Below are 16956 nucleotides of genomic sequence, written 5' to 3'. Positions count from 1 at the left end.
ATAAATAAATATTAATCAAGAAAATAATGCTGGCTTATGGAAGGAACTTTAATTGAGCTATTGGGCGAAAACAAAACTAGGTAATCATTAAAAACACTATACAGCAATATCAGCCAAAAATTCCACACTTACGTTGCAGTCTGGGAGACATTTCGAGGAACTTTTATGGTGCTTGGATTTCTCCATAGTACCTAAAAAACCTATAATCGTGGGAAATTACAATCGCATTGTTTCCAATTCAATGTAGTTTATTAAAGACATGACATTGCCAGCCATTTCCATGCCTTGACTTCTTCACCACCGCCGCCATGTTTGATATTGCAACTTTCATTTTGATGAAGAGGCTGAAACGAAACTGAGGTAAATCGCTAAGAGCGAGGAAGCAAAATGGCGTTCACCTCCAGTTTCTGCAGAAATCTTCTTGCAACTTCACGCCTTGCCAGTACAAAATCTTTTTCAGGAAGAACAGGTAAGAAATTTCAAAACAACAAAGTATTGTTTTTGTGACACGTGATTGTCTTTTAAAAGGCTTTAAACTAGAACAACTCAACAGGGCAGCACCACACTGCCACCATCATGATATCATCATGATGTGATATCACATCACACACAACCTTATCTAAAATAAGGTATACTGGGGGATGAAATTGATCATTTTGGGAAAATTTTTAACTTCGGAAGTCTAGAAATTTTAGCGTCAAGATAAAGATTAGCCCTTAAAATTCTGCAAAATGATTATATAACTTAGATTGCAAATATACTAAAATTTAAGACAAGTTTTTCCCATTGTTTGCTATTTTGCAAAGTTTTTAGAGTGCACACCCAATTTTCATTCCCAAAAATGCAACTTAACACTTTAAATGCAGAAGTTGTGTAATTGCTAAAGAATCAACTTGTATTAAACATAAAACACATTGCTGCTAGAGCTGGAAAAAATTCAAAATTTTAGTTCTTTTACCACTCAGCCTCAGCATTTATTTTCATCTTAGCATTTATTCAGTCAGTTTAGTGTAAAGAATAGAATAAAATAGTTTGGATGTATCTATTAAAGATTTTGGCCAAGTAACATTTTATTACTGATAGAAACAATCAAGTAAAATAGGACCCTACTTCACTCGTTAGCTTGGCCCCCATGCCCCCCCCATTGGCTCATCCTGCCGAATATATCAGGCATGGACTAATGATTTCCCATTGTATTTCTATTGTTTATTGAGGTACATCTGGCCTGGGTTTTACATGGCTTCCACCCTGACAAACGTGGATGTCTTAAACTTGAGTGTTTCATTCAAATTCAAAATTCTCTGTTGGACAATCACCTTTTGAAAAGCTACCAACCAACCAATAGTGATAAGTTAAATCCAATAAGCAAGGTATTAAATTTTTTTATTTTAAATGGATTTGCTATTTTCAAACAGGCATAAATGGAAAACAAGCAAAACACATTTTGGCAGCTTTAGCTTTGAAAGCCCCAAAAGCAATAAGGCTGTGCAGCAATGCTGTCTCAACACAAGGTAATATGCTTTTGATTTATTTCAGTTGTAAAAGCTGCTATTGACCTCTGTATACTTGATATAACTGATAGGCGAAAACAGTTGCAAATTTGTTGGTTTTACTACTAGATGTGAAAGGGAGACTAGAGAGCAGTGAAAAAAGAAACATGGCATGAATGTGTGGAGAAAAGCTCTAAAAAAACACAGTTAGAAACAGCAAGAAAAAGTAGATTTTAAAAAATCTGTCAACATTGCTTAATACAAACTTAATGGATGTGCACATCTTGTATGATGATATGCTGATTTGATTGTCCTCCACATTTCAGTCAGATTTTTACACAAATTGCCCAATCATTCATTGCTTTTTGTTCACTACAATAAAGAGGTTTTATAATAATTTGCTGTTACAATGTTGAATTCTGTTACACATAAACTAAAAGGATCTTGTATTAATCTTACTTAATCTCTTTAAAATATTTGGTGGCTAGTTTTTTTCGTTTGTTTTGAAAAGATATTTTACATCTTTGGTCCTTTGTTTTTCACAGGAGATGCTCAGCAAACAAAATTGCTTGAATTTGGACAGTTTGTTTCACAATCAATGCCAAAATTTGTACAGGGTGCTCAAGTTGTATTAGGAAATGAATTAGAGATCCTTGTTTCCCCTGATGGTATATTACCCATATTAGAATTTCTAAGAGATCATACAAATTCCCAGTTTAAGCAGCTCATGGATATGACTGTAGTTGACATACCTTCCAAACCCTACCGTTTTGAGGTAAAATTACACATTTTCTCAACCTTCATTATCTATAGAATAAGTTTTTTCATTATCATCATCATCCATCTTCCATTAGAATTGGTAAATCTTCAATCAGTTGACTTGGAAATTTGTAATGTTATGATATAGTTTGTTACCTAGAGATTTTGTTTGGTCAATTTGTAAAAGCATGCAGATAGAAAATTTGTCTGCATGGGCAATATATAAGTTTTCCTCAGCAAGACATTGCTAATCAACTCCTCCTTACATCTCCAAGCATGTCCAGCTAAACAAAACCTTTGTTAAGTTTTTATGTAAAAGTTCAAAGACAATTCAATAGAGATCTAGATTTTGTTATAATCTTTATCTTACTGTTATACTCCTGTCTTAGATTAAAAGTTTTCTAGCCATATATTTGATCTTCTTTATCAGCAATCTTTATTATGGCCAATATAAAACTGAATAAATACTATAGAAACATGACTCTCTCAATAAAATAACCTACCAGGAAAGACGTTTTTATCTCTATAAAATAGAAACCTTTTAGCAACTAATGTTTCTTCTGTCAACAGGTTGTGTATAACCTTTTATCATTGAGATATAACACCAGAATACGGGTGAAGACATACACAGATGAGCTAACACCAATAGATTCTGCTGTGCCTGTTTTCAACTCAGCAAACTGGCTTGAAAGAGAGGTTGGTATTTGCTTTTCTATCAAGTGTAAGATCTGTATGTTTGAATAACTATTCCAACATTCCATTTATCTAGCTTGAAATTAGGCCTTGCAAGGAGAGGTGTTCGATCTTGATCAAGTGCCTTTTCACATGCCTAGAAAATTCTAGGAGCTTGATTGCTGGAGCACCTAGCCTGTAAGCTGTCTAGAAACTAAATGCAAAAAAACAGTTGCTCATTCAAGTGCCAAGTTGAATTTTCTCAGTTTGTTAAACGCCCACATTTTGCTCCTTGCAAGGCCTGCTTGAAATTGGGAATGACAATCAGATAATTAATTAATGTTTTAAACTCTTTTCTATAGAAACCAGATAATTTTTAGATAATACATTGCATGTGTTGACATTTTCTTGTGTTGACATTAATTATTCTACAATTAAATTCTATGAATTTGTTCTAAAACTCCTAAATAAAGTTTTGCATGACACTTTTAGTAGCATGGTTGATTACCTGATAAAATCCTTTTTGTTTGTAACTGTGAGAGTAAATTTTCAAAATCAAATTGCTTTTAACTTCTTACATTTCATCTGAGCTTGGGCATGCTATTATAGCAGATTGACTCCTCTGTCAGTGTTTTTATGAATAGCATTATAGTTAAAGTTAACAAAGTTTTCATTTTTGGATGAGTTTCTCATTTTTTAAGCACATAAGGTAACACTCAAATGTGCTGAAAACAAGCAATAAAATTTTTATGACAACATTATTTATTTATTTGTTCATTGCGGTGTTTGTACTTGGTGCATTGTGGTGTTTGTCACTTTAAACATTTTACTGACTGTGCTGTAAGTATTGTTTTGGATTCTGTGGGGCAGTTGGGCTACCATGTTCTTTCCATTTTTTCATGTTTTATTATTGATAGATTAATATTTTTTTAAGTGAATTACCTTCAGGGGACAGTTGACTATGCAAACCTTGTTGTTTTCTAGATATGGGACATGTATGGTGTGTTCTTTGCAAATCATCCTGATCTTAGAAGACTGCTTACAGACTATGGTTTTGAAGGCCACCCACAAAGGAAAGATTTCCCACTATCTGGGTACACAGAGGTATTTATACAATGCAATTTTTGATACTAAAATTACTAAATGAAATTTAAACCAAAATTTCGTTGTTTTCTTCAACTTGCTATAGTCAATTTAAGTTTGTCTATTGAAATTTTGGTCTTATTGTTAACCTTTTTTTTCAAAAGATTTAAATAATGTATAAGTAACATTTCTGAGATCTTGAAAAGATTAAGACATATAGCTATCTATTGAGATATGCATGTTGCATTTCAGCTTCGGTATGATGATGAATTGAAAAGAATTGTCCAAGAGCCCATTGAACTGGCTCAAGAATTTAGAAAATTTGACTTCAGGACACCCTGGGAACAGTTTCCTGAGCACAGAAAGGAGAAGGTTTTAGAAATTGATGCTGAACAGAATGATACAGCAGATAGCAAAAAAGAATAAATTTTGATGATCCTTATTGTTAGTAGGATGCGTGTTAGCAGTATTGTTTTGTGCTTAATGATTATAAACAAGATATGTCCCATTATTCCGTTGGTGTGTTGCTTATGATGCCACATAATTGACATTCTTTGCTTTTATTATACAAAATGTATAAAATAAACACTGTGGCATGATGTTGAAAGAATTATTTCTCTAAACTGCTACCACGAAACATAACAATGAGTTGTAACCTAAAGAAATGCTTTTTGCAAACTGCAAGGTTCAATAGCTGGTTCTGTGGAAAATAGGAAAAGTGAACTTTTTTCAATAAGCCCTTTAAGCTTTAGATGATCTTCTCAGATCACCTATCTTATGTTTGCAAGGGAAACAGCTCAGGGTAAAATTTCTTCCTTGAATGGAACAAACTGCCTGTAAATAATGATTCTCTTACAATATGACTTTTCAAATGGATGAGTTTTCAAAAGGAGGGGGCTAGTTAATGCAAAGTATAAATGTTTAGTGGAAAGAAAATCGTGATATTTGATTCCAAAATTTTTGCCCCAACACATCACCTTATTGGTCCATCACAATAAACCTTTTAAAATGTGCTCCTTGCCATTTCTCTTTTTGATAACAATTAGAGTGTCAATTGAAAATATCATAGTTTGGAAAGAAGATTATAAGGTAAAATTATTGATAAACTGCTTTTGCATTTGTTGATTGAAATTTTCCATCAGCTAGCAACTAATTATACAAATGAGATATCTACTGCTCATTTAATATTAATTTATTCAGATACCACAAATCCATGATATAAGATACAAATCCTGAAGATCTGTTTAACAATGTGTTAATTTGAATATAGCATATATTTAAAAGATGATAAGGGTCAAACATAGTGTAATGACCTTTCCACTAAAACAGGGGTGGGCAACCCTCTTGGAGACTGGGCCAGATCAGTCAAACATTCCCTTTAAGCGGACAAGGGTAATAGGAAAAATGAATACAATAGTTGAATTAAGATGATAATCATGATAATTAAAAATTTGCATTGAAATTCAACTACACTGCAATTACAAACCTCTTGTCTACATACTAGATAGTTTGCAATAAAAGATAGGACTGTTACAATCGTATGTGCAAACATGGAAAGTTTGCAACAAAAGATAAGACTGTCACAATTGTATGTACAAAAGGGAAAACTGAAGAAAACCAATCAAAATTAAAAAGGATATCATTCAAGTTTTTGAGATAACATCCTAGGAACAAAATGCAGAATTATCAACTGATCAACGTTTAGCATCGGCCTTTTAGTTTAGACCATTCACTTAAATATACTAAAACACCAATTTATCCAAAATAGGGCCCCCAGCACACTAGCAACTCAGACATGACAAAATAGAAACAACCCTGATCCCTGCTCAACTTCCATGAGTGCACCCAGTAAGGTTCTTTCTTGCTCTATTTGTTAATTTTCATCCAATCCCTCAAAGATTCTACTGTCCCTGTCTTTAAGCAGGATGAATTCGTAACAATGGATAGTGAACAAATCTTTCCATATGATTCTCAGGTTTGATGAAGATATTAGATATAATCTTATTGTGAATAGATGTGTTTCATTCAATATTTGCGACTCCTCAGAAAATCATCCTTGCCAACCAAAAATATTTTAATATGATACTTTTCATCTCAAGGGCCTCAAAATTCTCTCCCCATGGCCGGATTCTGGCCTGGGTTGCCGTAGGTTGCTTACCCCTGCACTAAAAGATGAGTGGAGATGAGTGGAGATATGTTTGCCTTGATGTTGATAAAGATAAACAAGAGAGAGAAAAAATTATGGATTTAGTTGTGGATTTGACTAGCATTTTAAAGCACAAAACCTTTCTGTTTTTCTCAACTTTTATTATCAACAAAATAAGGTACTCAAAATAAAGTAAAAAATTGATAGATTTTGTTTGATAGTTGATGGAATGATATTTGTAAAAAATATTTTCAGAGAAAATACCATTTTGTTGAATAAATTTTTAAACAGCTTATATCCATGCAAGGTAATATCTCAGCCACGAAATAGATTTTAGATGTGGCATAAAAAATTGCCTTAAAGTCATTAAAATGTATCAAGTGGAACCTTTCTATATTGCATAGTCATGTGACAATAATTCTTGCTTACCATCAAAATCTGTCTTGCTAGCTGTATATCCTGTTGAATCAAAATATCAAGTCACTGTAGAGTTATCTGGGTAAATGTTTGGAATAAAAAACTCTTATTATTTATCTTTATTTAGTTGTTCCTTTACAAGTTGTTTTGCCTCTTCAACACTGAAAACCTCTGGCCTGCCATTCTCTCCAATCCTCATAGGCTTGATCATATCTAGAGAAGACATTTTATCCAAAAGGGTCATTAATTCTTGTGCGCTGGCTTCCTTTTCTTCTTCTGACATGCCCTGAAATGGGTCAGGTTCCTTGCTTTTAGATGAGATTGCACCTGTAAACAGGATAAACAACACCTAAATTAATTAATCCCCAGATAATTGATGAAACATTACGAGGTATAGCGTTTATCTAAAACAACCACATTCTTTGCATAAATGAATTACTGTTTAGGGAAAGGTGAATGTAAATTTGAACCTGGTTTTGATGAACAGGGAAATATGTCTTTCATAGCAATTTCATTCAATCAAATTTAATATTAAAATTGGCATGGCACTAGAATATATTACAGTGTAGATGAGGGCATTTATTAGGAACTCAAAAATAAACCAAAAATACTAAAAGCTTGCATACCTGTTATTGGATCAATATCTTTAGCAATAGCAGAATATTCTTCAGTTTCAGAATCATCATCATCTGAAGAGTAGTCACCAGTTCTATTGGCACTTTTTCTTCCCATTAATCCTCTTCCAGCCAAGAGCCCCACAGCATTTCCATAACCTGTGTGCTTCACAAGTCGATCTGGATCTTCTTTGCAAAGTACAAACAGAAAATCTGCAGCCATATTCTAGTATAAGAAGATTTTTAGCAATCAGATTTGTAACTTTTCTTTTTTATGCTTGGACTCAATTGTCTAGAAGGTAACTAGAAGCGTTTGGTGATATAGATAAAATGCAAAAATTTCCCTAACAGTTTAATTAGGTTAAGTTTAATATAGTTCTTAGACAAATAATATCAGGAAATTTTCAGCCATTGTTAATTGAAATGAGACACTCAATCAGCTTTTGAGATCTGGCTATTGAAAAAACGATGGAAATGAGAATAAGTACAAACCTTTACGTTTGTGTTTGGATTAGTCATCAATTTTATGAGCCTCCCTTTCAGGCTTTCATCCATCTCTGGACGAACTGTGGCATCTTTTAAAGGTGGAAGTATTTGAGAACGTAAATACTTTCTTGTCAAACGCAAGCAGCGACAAATATGGCACAGGCAGGACAGGATAGAAAAAGTGTGGGACTCATCATCTTTGACAGGAGCCTTCTGTTTTAGCTCTTCATCCAGGCATGTGATAATTACAATCACTGCTGATACATCTTTCAGCTGCAATGGTAAGGGTAAATATCCAGTAACCAACCAAAAAAGACATAAATATTCAAAATAATATAATGAGCAGGAATGTCTGTGAGCTCTTCATAAAAAAGTGCCGTTGAATAATTATACACTCCGCACTTCCAGGTCTTGCAAGGAGAAGCTCTCAATGAAGATGTACAACACCAGTCTAGAAAGTTCTTCAAACTTGATAAAGCATGTAGCAAATTTATGCTGTGTACAACTAAATTAAAAAATGTTTTTGATCATATTTGATTAATAAAATATTTTTTGGTGACAGAACATAAAATACATAGATGTACAGGACATGTAGTCGTAGTTTATCATTCATGCATTAGAGTGGACCTCTTGCCCATGGAGAGTTTTCATCCTGTTCACACCAAAATTTCTATCATGGCAACTATAACATTCAGACAAATAAATCAGCATAAATTAAATTTTTTCAAATGTTACACTTTGGACAAACAAACTTTTCATTTCCAAAATGTTATTTTTTCATTTGTATTTTGTATTTCTACCTAGCATCCGAAGTAAGTTTTCAGGACACTGGGAAGCTTGTGCTTATCGAGCAGTGTCCTGGTCCTTCCTCTCGATGTGACTATACCTTGTGATTCCTACGTCTGGAATTACAGAGAGTTGGCGACTCTCCTTACTCTGGGTGAAGGTTTGGTCATACAAGGGACTTGAACCACAGACCCTTGGGTCTGTATTAAGCGCCTCTAACAACTGAGCCATAATCGCACCTTTTTGGTTCTCAAAAGTCCAGCAAACTTCATAGTAAAATGTGTCAGGGCACGTATTACTTGATATTGAAAATCAAAAGAAATCACTGTTTAGTGGTTCAAAAACAATGCCAAGCTTTCAAATTTTTAGATCTATTAACAAAAGGGAAACAGAACATTTCAAATACCTCATATTCACATGGATAGTCTTTGAATTTTGGAACCTGTTCTTGCCATGGTCTTCTTTTCACGGATGGCAATAAACCTTGCAAGCAGCCTTTAGGGATGTTGATAAACATGTTTGCAATGTGACCAACCAGGGCACTGGGTAAGACAGATGCAAAATGTGGATGTACAAGGTATTCCTGAAGCAGGCAGGATAAGGTGCAGTAATTTTTACATGCCTGCTCTTCTATTAGTGATGCATCAGCAACATTGACAGTGACATTAAACAGAGCCTTGAGCACTTCTATAACTAATGTTACACTGGCATCAACTTTCTGATCCAGCATCTTTTGGGTGCTACCAGAACTGTTAAAAGAAAAAAAAACCATGAACAACATGTTTTGAGAAAGAGTGATTATGAATGTGTGAAACATGCTAGAATTTTGAGGTTGGGGGTGGTAGAGGATGGCCACAGATGAGTTGGAAAGGAATGATGGAAAAGCGGTGCCGTAAAGTTGTTGTGAACTTTGAGGATGCAAATGTCCGAGTGAAGTGGAGAAGTTGCACCAATTCATGGACGGAAACTCAGTAACCCTTTGAAAAAGGGAAAAACCTTGATTTAAATAAAATGATGATGATGTTGAACAAATGGATGGGTATATTTGACTTTTGATATATCAAAGAAGGAGACTCTCCTATATGCTCATTCTCATGATAAACTTTCCGAAAATGAGTCACAACCCATTAAATAGGATGCTATGCAAATTTGTCCTTTGACATTTGGAGTATCTCCTGCAAACAAGAACTTTTTTGATTTCATTCTTATTCATTCTGCTTTCTGACAAAACCCAGAATGATTTACAAAGAATATCTAAAAAAATTAAAAAACAATTTCCTTTCTAAAAACTAGAAAATGTAGGGCAATAGCACCAAAACGGGAATTTCCATCAAATCATTTTGCTGCAAATTTTAGCTATTACAACCCAAAGTCTTGAAAACCAATCAAGTGTGTGTTTCACTTTGCTCCTAGACTAACGTTTCAACTATTGGACTTTGTAAAACATTCAAAGATAATAATTTTGAGCAGATGCTGGGAATTACTGACCACGAACTGTGAGCAAATCATTAGAAACATCAAAAGTTCTAAAACAGCTGTTCTTACATTTAATTTTCACAATCATAGCTGCATTAAGTGAAGCTTTTTCTCTGGCGCGAATTAAAAAATGTCTTCATCAAGTTTAATTGGTTGCTTCTTGCACAAACAAAATTCTGGCAATCACACAGCCATGAAATGATTTAATGTAACTTAAATCAATGCATTTTGCTTGCAAAAAGTTTATCAAAACTCAATGGAGTTTTCATCCTATAGCTGAAACTGATCTTACAATCAAAACAGCTGCCTGGCAGACATCATCTTCTCATCTTAGCTATAAACAGCAAATCAAATAACCATGGTTTCTGCTGTGTAATATATCACTGAGAATGTTTAACTTCAGCCAACCTATGGACCTTGCCTTACATCTCTTATTTATTTCTTGTATGCTGATCAAAATCTGACTTGAAATGGCTTCATCACAAATGCAAAATTATCTCTCAAGCATTACCTTTTCTATCCTTTTACTAAATGATGAAGCCCTGTAAGCTAGGGTAAAATTCAAATCACTTTTAATTATAGCTACAAATTTTGTTTCTTTTTTCATATTAGACTTATTTGATTGCTCATTGTTGTTTTGCATTGTTCCTGTCTATTGTTTATCGCCATATTTTTCATTGCAAGAAAAAGAATATGATACAAAAGAAGCATAAAGCAATCGAAAAAGAAAGATTGAAATACAAAATATATTAAAAAATCTTTTGCCAAATGCTCTGTTGACTAAAACTGCTAGCTGTAGTCACAAAGAGTCTTGATTGTCAATATCAAATTAGAATCCCTTTTTTCCAAAGGAGCACAACTCTGCCAGACTGAAAAGTTTGGCAACTGCTATGAGAAGTTTCTTTTGCATTTTTAAGTTGGCAGCTTTCAAAAAGGAACTTTCAAATCTTAAAACATTAATTGAAAGTCTGTGTAAGCACAACAGGGTCTGAAAACTTGCCCCCTTTGCATTGTAGATGTCAAACACAAAGGGTTAATGCTTACACCAAAAAAGTTTGGACTTTAAAGAGTGCTCGCTTTGGAGATGGAAACTTTCACCATAGTTTATTCTTAAAAGGAACTTATCTGCTAACTATGGTTTCATGGGAAATGGAAACTGTTACCTTCTGCAACAATCTGTGGCAAAGATCACCAAAATGGGTTTTGGCAAACAGTCATACTTTTTTCCCAATCTTGAGTATAAGAAATATTGCACTCACACACCAAAGTATAAGTGAAAATAGTAAATGCACATTTGAAAACAACAGAAGTATCTCTTTGAATATGTAAGATCTTGATAAAAATAGTCTCATTTCCCATTAAGACTCAAGGGAAAAACTTTAATTTTCTTAAAAGGTGTAAATCTGGCTGCAGTCAGTTGCTTAAATAAATATGTATATGCTCGCCTTCTCTTTGCTCGGCTTGTTTCTTTTCTAGCCACTTGATAACAAGTACATGCTCGAAATATCGTGTTTTTAACAATCAAACTATTATATTTTCATTCTGGTACTGGATTTACTTGCTAACTTTATTTTTGTTAGTTCCTCAAATACATTGAATAGAGTTTTCAAGTGAAGAGGTCACAAAAATCTATTTTTAGAATTTCTGAAATTTGTTCCTGTAACACAGAAAAGCATCATGAAATACCTCTAAATCTGCAAAATCAGTTGAGGTATTACAAATTGGCTGAGATATGACCAGATGAGCATTAGCTCTAGCCCCATCAAACCTAGTTTAAATTGGCCTCAGTCCAAAATAACAATAATACGTTAGCAAACTTCAAATCTTCTATTGACCATAGCTCACCCAATTTTTGACAAATTTAACTTATTTTGTATATATGGGAGTATTTCATGGTGTTCTAAAAATAGTTTTTTGTGATGTCACACTTTAGAACTCTATTACCCGTTTTACCAGTCTTTCATATAGTACTTTATGCTATATGGGAAAAGCTGTACACACATTGGTGTATGGAACAGTATGGTATTAAGTTGCAACTTAGAGTTGCAATTCATGCTTAATTTGATCATCAAGTAACAATTCATCAAAGTAACAATTCATTAGATTTATCAGCGGCAGTTTTAGAGACTGCAGGGCCTGGGGCCAAAACATCTGCTGAGCTATTGTCTTTTTAAATTGATATTTCTTTTCTTGAGTGTGAGGGCCTTCTTGCTATGAAAAGTGGGGGGCCTGGGTCCATGGACACCTTGGCACCCCATTAAAACCCAGGGTGCATTCCATGTACTTAGGCCCAAAGATCTTTGGGGTACACCCAGGTTTTTTGGCGTTCGGTGTGTAAACCAATAAAAAATTTTTTGGCGTACTTAAAATTTTGGTTAGTTGGCATGCTAAACATGAAGCTATGTACATAGTTAACGTTAAAAATAAAGACTCATACACCACAGTTTTCTCTAATAATCAGTTTTCTTTGTCTGGCGCAACAATGTTTACAGTTTTACTAACTGCTACATTTTCACCTACCTTCCTTCTTCTATAGACCCCTCAAAAGTTTTGAGTACTGCAGCAAGGAAAGTAATCAACATCTCATCTGTTTTATACTCTGTTCTCATTTTTTCTCTCTCATTTATGTCCAGTGCTGACATGAGAAAGAGAACCTTTATCAGCATGGAACATAGCTCTTTCTCTTTGTCTAACCTTGTAACTAATTCACCGAGCCTTTTCGTAACTAACTTTGAGTGTCTACTTTTAGAGAAATGTCTTCTGAATTCTTGGCAATGAAAAACACAATTGCAAATGATTTTTGCAGCTTCAAGTTCCGCTTCTTTCAAAATGTTTAATCTTTGAACTTCTTTTTCTCCATCAGATCCATTTATTGCATCTCTGTCGCGACCATTTTCAATGTTTGCTCTTTCAGCTAACTCGTCCACAAACTTTCCATCATTCCCCATAGTGAAAGCAATTTCTTTCACCCTGCTGAGAATTTTTATGCATATCAGCACTTCCTTCAACGCCAAGGCAACAGAATGCTCTGTAGCGTGGTCATTTAGTTTATTGTCATATTCTTTGGCAAGTTTAAAGAGAATCCCAATCAGTTCACTGCGAACTTCTGCACTCGACTTTTGACATTCGAATTTGTCACTATTCTTTTTGTTGAAGTCTGTCAATTTACTCAGCGTCGCATGTGGGTTGGCATTAATTTCCACTTCTTTCAAATCCCGAAGAAGGTTAGAAAGATCCATAGCTAAGAAACTCTTCGTTTTAAATCTTTACCACATTTCAGCGTATTGACCAGAAATATCTTTCCGTAAGTTTGGTTTTTACGCAAGATGCAGCTGCTTCCGTCCATAGGCCATTCCAGGCCAAACCAAAACGAGGTTAGAGATTGTTTTGATAAGACTCCTTGAGGACTGAAAATCCAAACTTTTTAATACATTTTAGGTGCTGTACTAATGGACTTGTCCAAAGCATTTGATTGTATAAGTACTAATCTACTCAAACCTTGGAGGACGTGAGCAATCCGTTAGAATAAACAACGCATACAGTTCCTTTCAAATAATCCTATCTGGTGCTCCCCAAAGTTCAGTGCTAGGCCCTATTCTTTTCAATGTCTATTCATTCAACAGGCAACGCTATATAATTATGCTGACGACAACACGCTTGCTTCGTACCCTAGAGGAAGAAGCAGGCGTTGTACTAGATTGGCTACAGGATAACCATATGATCGCAAATCCATAGTGGCGCGAAAATAAGTATCAAAGGAAAAACAAATGAGACTGAAGAGTAAGTCAAACTTCGCGGTATTCAGTTAGACTATAGATTAAATTTTGATCAAAACATCTCAGAGCTGTGTGGAAAAGCTGCAACTCAGCTTAAAGTTTTAAAGAGGCTTCGATCTTTTATTGGCTTTGACGAGAGAAAAGTTCTCGTTCAGAACTTTGTTTATTCAAATTTAAATTGCTGTCCTTTGGCATGGTATTTTTGCTAGGCAAAATCCATGCAAAAGATCGAAAAGATACAAGAGCGAGCAATTAGGTTTCTTCCTAATGATCACGTTAGCTCGTATAATTACCTTCTAATTAAATTTCAACGACGCACGATTCACGTATCCCGACTTTGATTTCTAAAAAGCAAACATATTGAATGTTTGCTTTTTTCAAAGCCATTTTCAAGTTCTGTACCGCCAAAAACAGTTCACTTTGATTTCTTTTTGGAATTCATTGCGAACTCCTAATTATCTAACTCATTTTAGGCCAAATCAGGTTGCTTTCGGCAACAACAGTCTCTAGTTCTTAGGACCACAGATTTGGAACTGCTTGCCAAATGAATTGAAATCGTCAGGCAACCTAAACGCGTTCAAACGTTTAATAAAACAATAGGATGTTCTTACTTGCAACTGCAATGCCTGTTGTTTATTGTAAATTATGTACAAAGAAGGTAGAAACAGTAATTATTCTTAAATTGAGTTTTGATGTTTTTCCAAATTTCCAAATAAATGCAAAGTGATACCAGTAAATCACAGTAGAGACCCAATTATGTCTGAATACACCCTGTATTGACAAAAATTGGAGCATCACACCTGTGCAATATATCTGGGGTTTATTTTGATCATAAACGCAACTGTGGTCCGTGGTGTAGGCAGAAATTCTCTGTGGGAGGGACACAGGGAAGTAGGGGATGTGGGACATAACCCTTCGGAAGAATTGAATTTTGTGGCTCTGGTAGCTTCTAAAGGACCTAATACCTTGGGAAACAGTGCCTCAAGAATATGATAATTTGGTATACAGACTGATAGAGTGGCAAAACAGTGAATCGATTTAAATTATATTCTGAGACTAAATTACGAAAAATCTGGCACCAACGTTAGGGCCATGATAATCAGACTATTCTATCCAGACAACCCGGCCTGACAGTATTTACTGGTCACATTAACTTCAAAAGCTTTTCATAGTTGTTGCAGAAAATTGGATATCAACAAAGGAAAAGCAATAAAGCTACCTGAAATTGAGGGAAAGTTAGTTTTGAATATATACAAGATAAAAGAATAGATGATGTTGCAATCGCACAATATTTCAGGGTGCAAGTTGAAAGCAACATTAACTGAAAGCTCAAATCAAAAATCAAAACTCTACCCACAAAAACAAGTGAGGCTATTTGATCTTTATACTGGCCAAAAATTGTTTGACTCTTGACACGTTTGCTTTTTTAAAGGTATTGTCAAGCCCCACTTTAGGTACTGTTGCTCTGTTTTGATAACATAATTAATTTGTAATTATTACCAGCATACTTTTTCGTTAACATTATTTTTTCAAACTCCAAAGTACTGGTTTTTGTCAGTTTTTGTTCGAATAAAAAAACGTGGCCAAAGAGGAATTTCAGGAATTTATGACGTATTCTGGTGTGCTCGTGCACCGGCAAGGCCAGTTTTTTGCCTACTTTTCATAGGATGGCAGAGATCGGGCATAGCAAAAATGCTGCAAACTTTTCAAGTACCCCATTAGGGTTTCTAAGAGTCTTGACATTCCTTTAGATAGTCTTTCATATTGCGCTTCATATTTCTGCATTTGCCTAAAGCTTCAAGTAAGAACTGCTAGAAAGTTCCCTGATTTGCTTCTTCAGCCAGGATAATGGGCTTACCCACAAACATGTGACATCGACACCGTGTAACTTTTCACTTTGCTCAAGGGCCTTGAAGATCCTTCGGCAAGACTGACTAGAAATTCTTTCGAAAATTTATCAAAGATTACTGCATCTTACAAACTGATTATAACTTTTTACGAACAATACACGCACTTAAATTCACTCAATATTTACAAACACTGTTTAAAAGACTGGTTAAGTCGCTATACTGCTTTGCTATTTATCCGATTGTTCGTCCTTTGTAAGATCTTCTAACCGTATAATCAAACTCTCCAGTTGTTCCTATGAAATAATTGAATACTGTCAAGAATTAATTCAAGTAGAAAACCATGCATTTTGATGTTTGAGTGCGCTGTCAGTTGAGAAGTCATATTGGCCTAGGTATTACACAAGATATAAATGAATATTTTACACAGATTACAAACCATAGGCTGTCAACTAAATGAAAGAAAATACAGCCTATTTTGAGAAACGTTTTCTCCCTTAAGAGGTAAGAAACACCTTTATAAAGTAAAAAAGTTTTACAAATTTATCCCGGATGATGAGAGGCGATGTCTACCAATTGAGTTTTGAACCTCGCCAATATTTCATTATTTTAATATTAAAATGATTGAGGTACTAACTATCATTCCAAACCGAAGATAATACTAAAAAAGCAAAGAACAAGAGAGCGTACGAGACATGGAATGAAGATGAGCCTAAAATAAAACTAACGTTATTCCAATGTGTGAACATCTCGAACTTTTCCTCCGATTCACTATTTTTCTTTCCCATGGCTTCAATGGCGTGGTCGAAACAGTAAAAATGATTGCCTCTCCACACCTAAACAAAAATACGAATGATATTCTAACTATCTCTATTAAATAGATAAAACCAGCATTATTAATAGAACTACATCAAAGTTTCGCGGATAGAGAAAAGCGCAAAAAAACATTTAATAAATTTTCGCGAAGGAGACGAAATTGGATCTTTCGCGAAAATAAACTTTCGCGTTTAAGTAAACATTACCAATAAAACAACGGACAAATTCGAATTTTTGACACTCTTACCACAAAAGGATACAATGGCCTTTCGCAATCATCGCAAGTCTCCCAGTCAACGGCCACTCGTTTCAGTTTTCCTGAACATATAGAAAAATAAATAAAATAAACTTTGAAGTTTAGGTATACAGATAATTGTATTTCAACACATACTTGAAACTTATCTTTGTGTTACTTATGGTTCGATTATTGTAAAGCCCATGAAAGAGAGTAAGATGCTGGAAGAGATATGATATAAAAAAAGACAATATATAATTCTATAAAATAAATTACTTTACTACGCGAAGTTAAAATATAACATATAGCTACCACGCAACAGCTTAGCATCGAAGGAGAGCTAAACTCATCAG

The 16956-nt window shown here is 34.5% G+C and overlaps 4 protein-coding genes across 4 annotated transcripts in view; 1 reads left to right on the top strand and 3 right to left on the bottom strand.

Moving 5' to 3' along the window:
- The window catches only part of LOC135691329 (GATOR2 complex protein WDR59), a 32072-nt gene extending 31735 nt beyond the window's left edge, over positions 1 to 337 (bottom strand). Inside the window, exon 1 of the mRNA XM_065209166.2 lies at positions 133 to 337. Coding sequence (XP_065065238.2) covers positions 133 to 186 — 54 coding nt within the window. The 5' untranslated portion in view covers positions 187 to 337. The remainder of the gene's footprint in view (positions 1 to 132) is intronic.
- On the top strand, positions 320 to 4518 carry LOC135691331 (NADH dehydrogenase [ubiquinone] iron-sulfur protein 3, mitochondrial). The gene is made up of 6 exons (XM_065209168.2): positions 320 to 469; positions 1416 to 1511; positions 2036 to 2265; positions 2820 to 2945; positions 3906 to 4025; positions 4257 to 4518. The coding sequence occupies exons 1-6, from the start codon at positions 388 to 390 to the stop codon at positions 4428 to 4430; spliced, it is 828 nt and encodes a 275-aa protein (XP_065065240.2). The 5' UTR covers positions 320 to 387; the 3' UTR covers positions 4431 to 4518.
- Positions 4519 to 4688: 170 nt separating this feature from the next.
- Positions 4689 to 13309, bottom strand: LOC135691330 (chaperone Ric-8A). The gene is made up of 5 exons (XM_065209167.2): positions 12450 to 13309; positions 8860 to 9202; positions 7674 to 7940; positions 7194 to 7407; positions 4689 to 6894 (listed from the first exon to the last, which is right to left on the bottom strand). Exons 1-5 carry the CDS (start codon positions 13166 to 13168, stop codon positions 6677 to 6679), a joined length of 1761 nt encoding a protein of 586 aa, XP_065065239.2. The 5' UTR covers positions 13169 to 13309; the 3' UTR covers positions 4689 to 6676.
- Positions 13310 to 13447: 138 nt separating this feature from the next.
- Positions 13448 to 16956, bottom strand: part of LOC135691328 (protein Jumonji) — a 59423-nt gene continuing 55914 nt past the window's right edge. The window contains exons 25-27 of the mRNA XM_089116109.1: positions 16616 to 16686; positions 16281 to 16388; positions 13448 to 15848 (exon numbers count right to left, since the gene is read on the bottom strand). Of these exons, the coding sequence (XP_088972235.1) occupies positions 15783 to 15848; positions 16281 to 16388; positions 16616 to 16686 (245 nt within the window). The 3' untranslated portion in view covers positions 13448 to 15782. The remainder of the gene's footprint in view (positions 15849 to 16280; positions 16389 to 16615; positions 16687 to 16956) is intronic.

The sequence above is a fragment of the Rhopilema esculentum genome, chromosome 4 (assembly GCF_057945365.1).
Source record: "Rhopilema esculentum isolate cy_ngs chromosome 4, ASM5794536v1, whole genome shotgun sequence".
In the NCBI taxonomy this organism is placed as follows: domain Eukaryota; kingdom Metazoa; phylum Cnidaria; class Scyphozoa; order Rhizostomeae; family Rhizostomatidae; genus Rhopilema; species Rhopilema esculentum.
Note: the sequence above shows the minus strand (reverse complement) of the source record. Positions and strands in the feature narration are given on the sequence as shown.

What these genes read in the sequence shown, in the direction of transcription:
- LOC135691331 (XM_065209168.2), top strand. Translation starts at nt 388, where the DNA reads ATGGCGTTCACCTCCAGTTTCTGCAGAAATCTTCTTGCAACTTCACGC. An exon ending in ATCTTTTTCAGGAAGAACAG is followed by an intron (nt 470 to 1,415) that starts GTAAGAAATTTC and finishes ATTTTCAAACAG; the next exon opens with GCATAAATGGAAAACAAGCA. An exon ending in CACTATCTGGGTACACAGAG is followed by an intron (nt 4,026 to 4,256) that starts GTATTTATACAA and finishes GTTGCATTTCAG; the next exon opens with CTTCGGTATGATGATGAATT.
- LOC135691330 (XM_065209167.2), bottom strand. Translation starts at nt 13,168, where the DNA reads ATGGATCTTTCTAACCTTCTTCGGGATTTGAAAGAAGTGGAAATTAAT. An exon ending in GGGTCTATAGAAGAAGGAAG is followed by an intron (nt 9,203 to 12,449) that starts GTAGGTGAAAAT and finishes TTCTTTTAACAG; the next exon opens with TTCTGGTAGCACCCAAAAGA. An exon ending in AGATATTGATCCAATAACAG is followed by an intron (nt 6,895 to 7,193) that starts GTATGCAAGCTT and finishes TCCTGTTTACAG; the next exon opens with GTGCAATCTCATCTAAAAGC.